Source organism: Cyanistes caeruleus, chromosome 6, assembly GCF_971803275.1.
Source record: "Cyanistes caeruleus chromosome 6, bCyaCae1.hap1.1, whole genome shotgun sequence".
NCBI lineage: Eukaryota > Metazoa > Chordata > Aves > Passeriformes > Paridae > Cyanistes > Cyanistes caeruleus.
This window is the reverse complement of record NC_141706.1, coordinates 23,222,343-23,234,985: the sequence shown is the minus strand read 5'-3', so window position 1 is coordinate 23,234,985 and position 12,643 is coordinate 23,222,343. Positions and strand designations below refer to the sequence as shown.

General features: G+C 38.7%; 1 protein-coding gene across 1 annotated transcript in view; it reads right to left on the bottom strand.

Moving 5' to 3' along the window:
- The window catches only part of MUC6 (mucin 6, oligomeric mucus/gel-forming), a 59,208-nt gene extending 46,845 nt beyond the window's left edge, over nt 1-12,363 (bottom strand). The window contains exon 1 of the mRNA XM_086895681.1: nt 11,795-12,363. Coding sequence (XP_086751807.1) covers nt 11,795-11,894 — 100 coding nt within the window. The 5' untranslated portion in view covers nt 11,895-12,363. The remainder of the gene's footprint in view (nt 1-11,794) is intronic.
- Nucleotides 12,364-12,643: the final 280 nt, after the last annotated feature.

Genomic DNA, 12,643 nt, shown 5'->3' with positions numbered 1-12,643 from the left:
GCAAATAAACGTCCCATGCGATTTGAACTATATGGTTCACTAAATGTAGTAAACACAATACAGAAGAAATAAATTTAACTTTGTTTAACCTAAAGCAAGTGAAGTATGCTTTTTAGCAGCTTGAAGTATTTTCTGGAAATTCCAACTGTAATAAATGGTAATTAAAGAGAAGATACAGAAGAGATTAAAAAAAAACCCAACATCTTACGCAATGCCAAACCATGGCAAAAAAGGCTTATTCTCAAAAAAATCCAATGATAACAGCACTGAAGGAAACATAAGTAAGGCAGCTGAGTAGCTACAGAGCCAGTGAACTTACCTATCAAATATTTTTTTAGAAATTACACATTCATCTGGTATACTGGTGGGTTGGATCAAAAAACTAAGACAGACTTCTTAGGAAGACTGAAGGATTGTACTGAATAATATATGGAGAAATACATTAAGAGTCATGAAAAATATTTAGACTAGAACCATTTGCCTGTTTTCCAGCACAGGACTCTTTCTATGACATTGTTTTTCAAAAAGGAAATGCCATCACATAGCTCATAGTTAATGCTTTTTGCAGCTTACATAACAAGAAAAATTTTTTTGTTTATCACTCTACACAGAAGATATACAATATATATCTGCAATGATATCGCTAGGGCACTGGATCACGAACATCTGAAAGATGAAGGCATTAGGCAACTTGGAAACACAACAAAAGTCCATTAAAAATATTCCCTGTTCCTAGGGAACGAGTTTTAGGGAAGGATCAAACAAATCATTAACCAACTTTCTGAAATAGTTAAGAACGAATTATTTGATTTCAGTCATAAATTTATTAAATAACCTGATGTGTTTTAAGATGAAGAAAAGAGAATACGTGTAAACTGAATTCTTCAGGTTGTGGGAATGAAGAACAAAACCTGAACCTCATGTGGTGTGGTACAACAACTTTCCTTCAAGCCATGTACCAAGAGGAGCCCAGGCACCTTGGACTTACCAGCAGAGTGCAGGAAACTGCAGAAGATGAGCAGTACCAGTGTTGGGAGCATGATGCATGCCCAGCTTGGGCAGTGATCTCAGTGCTCCCCGCCGTTCCAAGCAGGCAGTGCCAATGCTGCCACTTTCTAGGCTGCCCTCTTCAAGCTTGGATGCTTTATATATAGAATTGCAATGCCCTCCCTCATTCCCACAGCTTGCAAAAACTGCAACAGCAGAGTACCCGCCAAACAGGATCTCCTCTTTATCAAGTTCAACACACTTAAAAGCTACTTAGAAAAAGAAGAAAAAAGAAAATACAAACCTCCTCTAATTCATTATCATTCTTACAAGGTTTTTATAATAGCTTCTATTTGTAACAGCTCAAACTGTTTTACCTGCCTTCATTGAACAAATTTTGTATTATACCCAAAAGCAAAAAGACAAATAATACACAAATTATGATCACTAGGTGATAAGGAAAGGAATAATATTGGACCAGCACACAAAGTGGAAGAATGAAGTGCAGGAGTTTTGGAACTGCTGAAAAGACTGTGTGAATAAAAGATGGTAAGACATGAATGAACAGAGATACAGATCTCAGATTTTTGTATTAACTTTTCTTTCATTAACTTCCATTCACGCTCCTGGATGATTGTGTTCATCTCTCCCTTGTGTGATTTTTTAAGCAAACCGATAAACTTTGCCTGGGTAAAGAGGTCTGTCCATGGCACAGCTGATTTCTGGACTATGCAAGGGAGCTAAGTAAGCCTTTGCCCCCCACCTTAGCACTGCCAAGGGCAGAGGGCACATTGTTCCAAAATGGTGCAGACTGTTGCACTGTGGTACTTTGGAAACTTCCACAAGTTAATCTCCACCTTTCTGCAAACATCACAGAGCAATTCCACTTCTGTTACACTTGAATCTCTCCACATTAGAAGTGAAATGTTGAATGTACTGGATGCGTTCAAACCATCACTGCCACCACTGATTTGACAGTGAAAAAGGAAGTTTCTTGATCCAGTCATTTTTCATTTGCAGAATAATTGCTTGTGGAAAAAATAGTCTCGATATAAGAAAACTTTCCCTATAAAATATGAAATGCGTGGGTCATCTCTGTAGCTGTTGGACACAATGCAGAAGTGTGGGTTCACAGCACACACCAGTTGAGTTGTCAGGAAAAGACATTTTTATTCTTTGAATTTTTCAGTTTTTATAAAGTTTTACGCTACAGGGTTAACATGATTGGGTAAGGGAACACCACCTCTTGTCTCATTGGTGGGACAAGAGAAAAACATGCTATCTACAGTTATGTGGAACTGTTTTGAGAAAGCAAGATGATTTACAAATGTTGCCTTTGAGTGCAAGATCTCCCAAGAAACTTTCCCTCGGGAACAGATCAGCCACTGATAGCTTGCAATTCCTTCAGGCTCTGAGAAAATCAGGTCCACATATCTCTCCATATTTATTTCTTCAGCCTTTCATGTTTTCACCCATGCAATACTGAGGTGAGCCTCTGAAGAAAGTGGGAATAGATGGGGCCTTTTTCTTGGCAATCTGCCTGCACAAGAGGTGCCTCCTCTGCCATCCCCACCAACATCACAACAACCAGATCACAAGCCATGCCCACAGCTGCCAACACTGTGCATGCCCTGGTGCTTCCCTGTGCTTCCAGCATCCAGGGGAAGCACGTTAAGAGTCAGAGAAGGGAAGGTCAGTCCAGGTGAGCGAAACAGAAGGGAAATTTTCAGTTATCTCTTCTGAGTGGTGGTAAGAAGCCCAGAAGAGACAATGACTTAACATAATTTCAGCCCTAGCTCAACGTGGTTGTAATCAAAATGAGAACATTAAATTTTAATTGACATGTAGATCTGCCTTTTTGGTTTTCAGCGTTGGTTTTTTTTTTTCCCCTTAATACTCCCCATTCCCCTCCTCAGCAACAGAAGGTGGATGAAGTATATGGCTGTTGATAATGGAATTGCAACCCTAAATTAAAAAAAATCTGTTGAAAATTTTCTGCATCTGCCTTATAAAAGCCTTAAAGTAAATTAACAAAATCACATGTCACTTCTGAAAATCATGATCAAAGTGAAAAAATTCTAACAGACTGATACTATGACAAACATAAAATTAAGATTTCACAACTGTACATATCACATTATTTCAGACAAATCAGCTCTAAGTTCTTATTAATGAAATCCAAAACTGAATTTCATTTTTCCACTTCTAAGAAGTATCTTCTCTATGAAGATAAGGGACTACAGTGCTCCCTAGCAACTCAAACCTGATTAACTGATAGTGTCAGACAGAAATTTGCCTTTCTCTGACAGAAGAGACAAAAAAATTTCATCGCTGTTGTCAAATAGACTTTTTTTTGGTAATATATTTTCATAATCTTTCTGTCAGGCAGTAATAAATTAAAACAGCTGACATCAATAAGCATTTCATGACTTCCTCATTTGAAGAGCTGGGCACTTGAGAGTATCACTTTTACTATCAAAGGTGGCAGACTGAGACATGATGGAATTAAGATCACTGGTAGCAGTTAATTTTCCTCTTCCATTACCATGGTTTCAAGATTTTCTCTGTAGCCTTTATGTCTACTGAAACCTTTTATATCTTTACTATATGAAGCTTACAAAATTCTCAAGGAATGCACATACTGACAAAAGTACTACAAATATTTACTCAAAAATATTGTTGCTTTCACTTCCCTGTATTTGTAGCAACATTCTTAGCTGAATCCATTCTGTCTGAGAAGTGAGGATAAAGATATTACCTTCAGCTTCCCTGGAAGGAATTTCAGTTAATCAGTCTAAATACTTATGGTTCAGCAAGTTATTATTTTATGGAGACATCCAATGATGACATGAACACAGTTAATCAAAAGCATCCATCTCCAACTGCATTTAAGTCATGACTCCAGACCAAGAAAAAAGCATTTGCTTGAGGACTATAAGAAGTGACTGAGATCACAGTACACAGATAATTATTTTACGTGGAGGAGCTTTTTGAAAAACTGTGTGCCCAGCTGTAGTGAGAGAATGATGCCTCTAATTAATGTGGGGTTTTTTCCCATTTAATAATTATAATTGGTTGAGTAAACAACATCATTTGTCAGAAACTTCTGTTGTACAGGAGAGCAGAGATTGTTGTGACCATATTTAGTATCCAGTAGCAGTTTCTCCGTATTGAAATATAGTTTGGTTTCCAGCACCATGTAGACTTCTGAAAGATTTTTGAAATGTCAAAGGAATTTATGTAAGTCAGATATTATGCAAATTGAGTAAGTTATAACACTTTAAGTAATAGACTATCTTGTCTATAGCTTAATTACTTTAGGAATTTTTAGATATTACAGAATTAGAATTTTTAGAATTACAGAATATTTTGATGCTTTTATGCAGATTGCTAAGAAAACAGTCCACTTCCTGTAATATACTCATTGCATATTATTTTAGCAGCCTTGCATATTTCTTGGATAAATAGGTACATGTCTTTATAAGGAGTCAGACCAAAATATAGTATTTGATTATCCCTAGTCCCTGTGGATGTACAAGTAATTTCCAGCTTTGGAAGCTTGTGCCTGTAAGTTTCCATTGCTCTTCATGGAATGCAAAGACACAGGCTACAGCTTGATAGCAATCTGACACAACAGCTGAGCTGGAGGGTTTTGTCTTTGAGCTCTGAAATTTGATTTCCTGTCTCATTCAAATTTTGAATAATTGAAAAATACTTTTTTTTAATATGACAGTATTAAAATCATCTGTACTTTAACTTCCAAACTATTTTAGATGCCTGGCCTTCAAGTAATTGTTTTAAAATATTAATGAGTGAATCATTTATGTATAATGAACATAACATTTATTGTCTCATAAATGCTGTATCAGAATTACATAAAATAAGGCTCTTGAAATCAACTGGGTTATCTTTTATCCTTTATGACTGAGACATTCAGTATGACTGGCAGGGCAGCCCTGGGTTCTATCTACAATCCAATGAGCTGTAAAATTTCAGTAGGAAAGTTTGACAATCCAGGGGGTTTTTTTGGTATAGACTGTCTCAAGGTAACACTTTTCTTTTAGTGGTGCTTCACCTTACACAAGGTAATTCCATTACCATTCCACTTTTTAAAAATAAACCAAAAGCACAACGTAACTGGCATTAATGTGCTAAGAGGAAAACAAGCTCCCATTTTTCCTTCCTGTTTCTCATCCTTGTCTTTCAGGTAATGCAGCCAGGGAGCAGAGGTTCACACACAGCGCAGCTTCCCTGGGCTAAGCTTATGGCACCCACCAGGGGCTCCTGTCTAGTTGTGTGAGTAGCTGGCAGGCACCACACGGCCAGCTGGTTGTCCCTGCTGCCAAGATGCTTTCCAAAAAAACTGGCAGTAAAACAGATACATATTCTGAGAATGTTCCAATTGTGGTAAATAAGAAATTTTTGGCTGAGAAGTATTCACAAAAAAGTAATGACCAGCTTATCCCTCATCCTCATCCATGTCCCAGCTTTAGAACTTCCTGGTATTTAATGCTGTGTGCCCTTTCCAGCTGCCTTTCTTTGTGCATTTTGAACACCTAAACTCCTTCCTCAAACAGTACCTAAAAGAAACCCAGACACTAAATAATACCAGACACTAAATAATACCAGACACTAAATAATCCACCTTATGGTTCTAGTAGAAATCCATGCTATCTGCTTTCCTTTTGGTCACCAGAGTCAAGAAAACTTTTCTTCATACCTTTGAAGTAGATGAGATACCTCACACACAACCAGAAAAAATTGCTACTGAATAGACTCTTAGGGCTGCCATTTAGTTGGAACCATCTCTGCTGTCCTTGGGTAGCTGCCTACAGATATTTAAATGCAAATTAATTTCATTTAACGTTGTAAATTATGTTTGGTTGCAATATGCAGACACATGGTGACCATAGGTATCAAGGAGTATTTAATTTCTTGTTTTAACAGTGTGTATAGATGAAAGTGAACACAATAACAGGACTCTTTCACTGTTCCAAAAGTAGCACTCTAATACTGTTCCAAAAGTACTTTTGAACTTAAAAGGCTGTAGAGTCAAGTTTTTCCCATATACCTGTTAGAAAAAAAATTTAGAAAAGAATTTAAAACACATGCCTCTGAAAGTGCTAAAGACTTCATTGATTGGTACTTAACTTTTAATTATAATTTGTTGGGAACAATGGCCTGAGGCTTCCTCGTGTTGGCTTCATGCCTCTGGCACTCACTATGATGAATATCTCAGATACGGTAGCTGTGGGGACCTGGGTTAGTGCAGTTCACTCTTTATGTCCTGCCAACTCTAGAAGCTGACAAAGCCACCACTCCCACAGTTCCCAGAAGTGTATCCACTACCCAGAGGACAGGGACAAAATATTTGAAGTGCTTCTGGAATAAAACCATTCTGAGGAAAAAAATAAACCACACAAAACAAAGCAAGGCCTGCCAGTATAATACTGTGTTCCCCTTCCTGCACAGGAACACTGGGAAGATAAACTCTGCTTGCTCTCAGCTCCCACATTCTTCTTCTGCTTCTGAATCCTGTTGATGCTGGACTCAAACTGGCTTGCATTCTGGAGTGGTCTGGACTGCACACTTTGTTCTATAGGAATCCTAAATTCTGCTCATTTTAGCTACAGTGCTGACAGGAAAGAACAGAATAACAGGATTGTGGAAAGGAAACACAGAAGGTCTGTCACCTCTATTCATGTCTGTCTCCCTTTGACTAAAATTTTTAACTAAATTTTTAACTAAAATTTATCTCAAACACTATGATCATGATAAAAATTCTATGCAGATTCTCTTAACACCAAACTTACATTCTAGTGATTAAAGAATCTGCAGAGAAAGACTGATTCCCTCATTTTCATTTGCTTCTAGTAGAGGGAAAAAAATTCATGATGACCTCATATAAAGTCTAGAGACAGATTAGACTTTATGCTAAACTAAATCCAGACTTGGAGTGCTCCTTTTTTTTTCCCAAATAGAAAATGTTGAAACCATTTTGCTTTTTTATTTTACTTTTTAAATTCCTAACCTATATTTTTCTTCAGAGTTACATTAACATGGAGAACATTTATATGATGGGCAAAAATTTGTGAAAGCGCTGGTCAGGGGTGGGTTGTTTTTTTTTTGGCCTTTAGGCTTTAATAACTAATCAGTATTCCTTTTCTAAGGGAAATTCAGGGAGTATCCTGAATTATACATCAGCTGTTCTCCTGGGCAGCATGCACTTTGACTCCATACTATACAGAAAATGAATGGAAAGCATTACACATGAAAGCAGCTGTGGCTTAAACATTTCTAGCTTGGTTAGAAATCAGTTCAGTAAGTTATTTGAAACATCCTAAGTTTTCTTAATTGCTGTACTCAAAAATGCCACACAACTGAGCTAAATCTGTAGTTTGTAATTAATATTCAAACCGGACTTGGAAAAAATAAAATTATTTGCTTCTAGTTATATCACAGCTCTGTTAATTTAATAATCAGATAGATTTTGTTACCAGATACAGCATGAAGAGCAAATACATTGCATGAACCAGGAATTCATTAAGTACAAGCTTTGACCTCTATTGGTAAGGAAGTAAAATAGAACCTGTATTTACACAAATATTGAGAGCTGGGAACAGGAAGTCAGCAGCAATCCATGTTTAACTTGTACTTTAATGTGTGTGCATTTTAGAACAGATAGTCTCCAACTGATGCTAATATAACATATCTGCTAAGATAATAAAGTCAAACATAAACTTTTGTTTACCCTTTACCTGATATATTCTGATTTTTTTTAAAAAAAAATAAAGTGGAACTTGAGCTATTATTTTGTCATATTTCTCTATCCTCCACACATTTCCATAAAGAATTTTATTTAATTGTGTTTCACTAAACTCATCTGAAAAGTTAGAGCTTATGATATTTACATATGCTCTCACCAATTACTACGACCCCTCATGATGTGGTGGAGTGGTGCCTATATAAATGCGCAGGAAATGTCATGTATTCCTTGCCCTCACTGATAAGCATATGTTTCTGGTTACTCTGGGGTTTGGCAGCCTCCGGATTTTTCAGTAAGAAGCAGACATCAAAATGTGAGATGTTTCATACAGAATCAGAAAAGAATGGGAGAACCTTCATTGTGTTGTCACTTCTCCTGCAAGAACTGCAAATACAGGTGCAAAGAAGTTTAATTACTACAGCATCATTGACTTCTGCTAAGACTGATGTAAAAAAGTGGGTTTCCCACACACCTTTACTTTGAAAATTGAGTTTCATATTGAATTCCTGATAATTGCTACTGTATCACACTTATGATCTTGCTTTCTTCCAGTAATGCACTGCAAAACAAGACTACACATCTACCAGGTATTGATTCAATTTCTCATTCTTCCCCAAGGTGAGAAAGATGCAGCAGTGGGGCTCTTGTTTAAAGAGCTGGTGTTTAATGAACACCATTAAATGTACCAGGAAAGCTGAGGTGAATGCTGGCACACAATGCGTGACAAGCAGCGAGCACTAGAGCAGTCCTCTCTTGCTCTCAGGTAAGCTCATTGAGGTATAATGTCAGCTTATCAAAAAGGCTGCCAATTTGGTAGAAGAGCATTGCTGGGGATTACAGCCTATTGCCAGAGCTTTCTGAATACTGAATTCAGATAAAAGAATCTGCTGAAAGGCTGGTTCTGGATTTGAAACTGTATCGGAAGGCAGCACAGGTAACAAAGGATATGTGATATACTTGTAATGGACTGATGAGAAACTGCTCTGCAGCATTTTTCACTGGCTATCATTTACCATATAATGAAAACTTCATGTTCAGTTTATTATCCTCCATTTCTGTCAAGCAATGAAAAGACTTAGCAGTTTGTTGGAAAGATATTTAGCAGCCTTATATACAATGGGAGACAACAGAAAGAACTGTTTGTAGCCACTCATGGCTATCTGAGAATACCCATTTATTACAGCCTATACTGACAGGCAGGTTTTCTGCAGAGGGCTGCAAGGTACAAAGTGTTATACTCAGCAAAAGTACATTAATAACTGTGAAAACATTTCTGCTGGTTTTGTCAGTGCTAATTGCCTCTTCCTCTATCTTGTTCTGTTTGCAATGATGATGAACACAGGTGAGAGAGGAAAAATGGTGTTTTCCAGCAGTTTTTGTAACAGCTAAACCCGACTGACCTTTCTCCTCACAACTGAGAGCAGTGGGGTGGCTGCTGCTGGGAGATGGAGGTTTTCTACTCTTCTACAGCAGCATGTTGGCAACTCGAAGATAAACTAAGAAACTCAGTTAACGCCACCTGCATCATGGGTGTTCTGGTTATGGCTGGGATACAGCTAGTTGCACCCTTTGTAGCTGGTACAGTGCTGTGTTTTAGAGTTAGTACGAGAACAATGAACCAGTGTTTTGGATGTTGCTAAGTAGTGCTTACCCTCAGTCAAGGATTTCTCAGTTTCTCACACTCTACCAGTGAGGAGGTACACAAGAAGCTGCAAGGAACACAGCTGGGACAGCTGACCTGAACTGGCCAAAGGGATGTTCCACACCACAGAACAGCATATAAACTGAAGTGAGTTATATGGATGGGTACAGTTGCTGTTTGAGGACAGGGTGGGCATTGGATAGTGAGCAATTGTATTGTGCGTCACTTGTTTGGTTGGGTTTTTCTGGAGTTTTATTATTAATTATTAATGTAATATCAGTATTAATTTTTATAATTAGCATTATTATATTGTTTCATTTATTAAACTGCTGTTACCTCAATACATGAGTTTGCATGGTTTTTTCCTTTCCTTGACTCTCCTACTCATCCCATGGCAGAGCAGAGGCAGGGGGAAGTGAGTGAGCAGCTTTGTGGTACTAGCAGCTGGGAATAAACCCTGACAATGGATTCTTACTTGGAAAGTAAGTTTACTTGTTTGGAGCAAACAAGATAATCATGACCATTCTCCTGATAACTTGGGTTGAGGGCATTAATAACTTACATGATCATTCTTCCACAATTGGTTTCCTAACAATGAGTCAAATAAGGGATCCACTGGACTACTGAAGGCACACTTACTGTGATAAACCTGTCCCTACATATAAGTTTTTTCCAGAGTTACAGATAAAAGCAGCAAAATGCTTCAGACACTGTCTGTACTGCTACACTGTACTACTATCACTAAGGCTATAATTTTCAATATTTTTTTAACTAGATATGAAAATAATATTGTGTGGTGTTCAAGATTTAGCACTTTAATAGTGCCTACTTGCTAAATTAAATCCTGAAGTATCAGCAGAAAGTAGTTAAATTCTCATCAGCAAGCACCAAACTCAACAGATATCTCAACAATGACATAAGCATGATTCACCACATCAGGGTATTGTTGAGCATTTGAGGCTTTGAAATATTTACAACAATGTTCTTTAATGGAGTCAAATATAAGAATACACAAATGGAAATTGACTCTGGGTTTTTGATTGCTTATTTTTAGTGAAGACGCAATATCTTTTCATGTTGCCTTTCCACCTATTTGGCCCATTTTGAAGCATCTGGATTTAGGTAGGTCTTGCTATTGGTTCTGCTAAAAGAAATGTCCATTCATGGCTACTGGCATGGAGGGAAGGTTAAGAAATCTCGTCATTACTAAAGCATGTCTTGTTAAGTACTCTCGTCATTACTAAGTATGTACTGCTAAGTATCAGCATCAAAAATATTTAGAAAGAAAATGGATTTTAAAAGAAACATAATGGTTTTCCCAGCTGTCTTCTGCAGACCTGGGAGGCATCAAGGTAACTCTTTCTGGATCTGACAGCAGTGATGGTCCACATGAAGACCAGTAATATATCATGAGACTTGTGACTAAAGAGCACTACTGAGTGTTATATCTCACTGATTCAGGGGAATTTTTGTCTGATTCCCCACACAGATGGTAGTGTTCTCATTCTATCTAATGTAGCTATACAAAAACAGAAGAACAGCATAAGACTTTGTGGAAATTACAAAGAGCCCTATTAACAAGGCAGTTATGAAGCATCTGTGACTTGTAATCTTACATATGACACCACACTTTGTTGATAACCTTACTTTAGGATCATCTAAGAAAAAAACTCCTGAGCAACTTTAAGATTTGAGCTATATGACATTCACCTGAGAGCAGATCAGGTAAACTTAATTCTTAGTGCCCTAGAGTCAAAATACAAACATTAGGTGTGTTTTAAAGTTTTGAGCTTGCTTTGCTCTTTTCCTAAGCCTTATCTCACAGCAGAAAATAAGTAATTATAATAATTCTAAACCTCCCATGCTATTGAACATTATAATGAACATTGATAATTCATTACCCATGAATTACATGAAAATCTATTATGACTATACTGGCACATTCAGCCAGACTCAGGTCTTGAGGATGTCTCTCAAGGTTCCAACAGCAATACAGGTTTATGTAGGCATGAAAGGGATGCCTGATTAAGGAACCATCTGGTGAGTTCAGACTATTTTAACCCATTAACTGAAAATGAAATGCCTTTAGGGCATGCTCTCCTGAAAGAGAATAGCTGATCGCTTCAGCTGTGCAAAATGCAGCAGACCCAGCTACCACACAAAACAGACCTGCTAGCCAGAAGTTGTGTCCATCAACTCAGAACTACTGCAAACACCCAGAAAGTGGTAAACTACAGAATTAGTTCTCAAGATGCAGTGACTCACATTATTTTTCAGTATTTCCCTGGAAAATTATCCAAACACCATACTCAAGTCTATTCTAGACAATTCATAGCCTCCTTTTAGCAGAAAAAAGCCCCAGCTTCCTGGTAGCACGGTCTTACTTGAAAACGACTTACGCGAATTTAGTGTCATTGCGAACATCAGCTGTAACATTCCCCGTCCGACAGCAATTGTTTGTGACTCAGGATTGTTAAGGCAGCTTTCCTGTCCAGCCATCCAGGAGCCACTCCGGGAGGATCACACTCCCATCACCTGAGCTGGGACCGAGGCCCCTCACTGCAGGGGCTCCGCTGACCCCATGGGCTCCCTGCACACCCCACACTCACGCAGCCTGACAAGGTTTCCTTGCCGGCTCCTCCCTGGGTTTCCCACAGTAGAGTTTCAGACGTCTGGATGCGTGCAAGAATTTAATCGCGGCACAGCAACACAACTACCAGCTCGAGCTGGTGCCCGCCAAAAGATTTCCCGAGCTCTTGCCCTCACAGTCTGCACAGACAGTCTGAGGTCTTCCAGCAGAACCATCAGCACCTGCCCTGTCTCTGAGTGTCCCCGCCTGGGCCACACGTCCCCGGGCCCTGTGTTGGGCAAAGGCTCGGCACTCCACAGCCCCCAGCTCCCGCCACACAGAGCTCAGCCCTCACCGCAGCTGCTCACCGGGCTGCCTGAGGCCTGCTGGGCAATTGGAGCGCTTTCACCTCCCGGCCTCAGCATTTAACCAAAACCAGCTGCACCTCAGCCTTCAACACTGCGCTGGGGCAAGTGGAGCCCGACTCTGTGAAGGATTTAAAGCGACCTTCTCAATAAAAGTGATTTTTCCTGAAAAACGGACTGGAAAAATTACCATTTTAAACAATAAGACGTAGAATGGTTTTGATTTAGAAACAAAAGGGAAAGAATGGGAGAAGATTAAACACAAACACACATACAGCGCAGCTTTTTAACTCTGGGCACATCTCCCCTTCAGC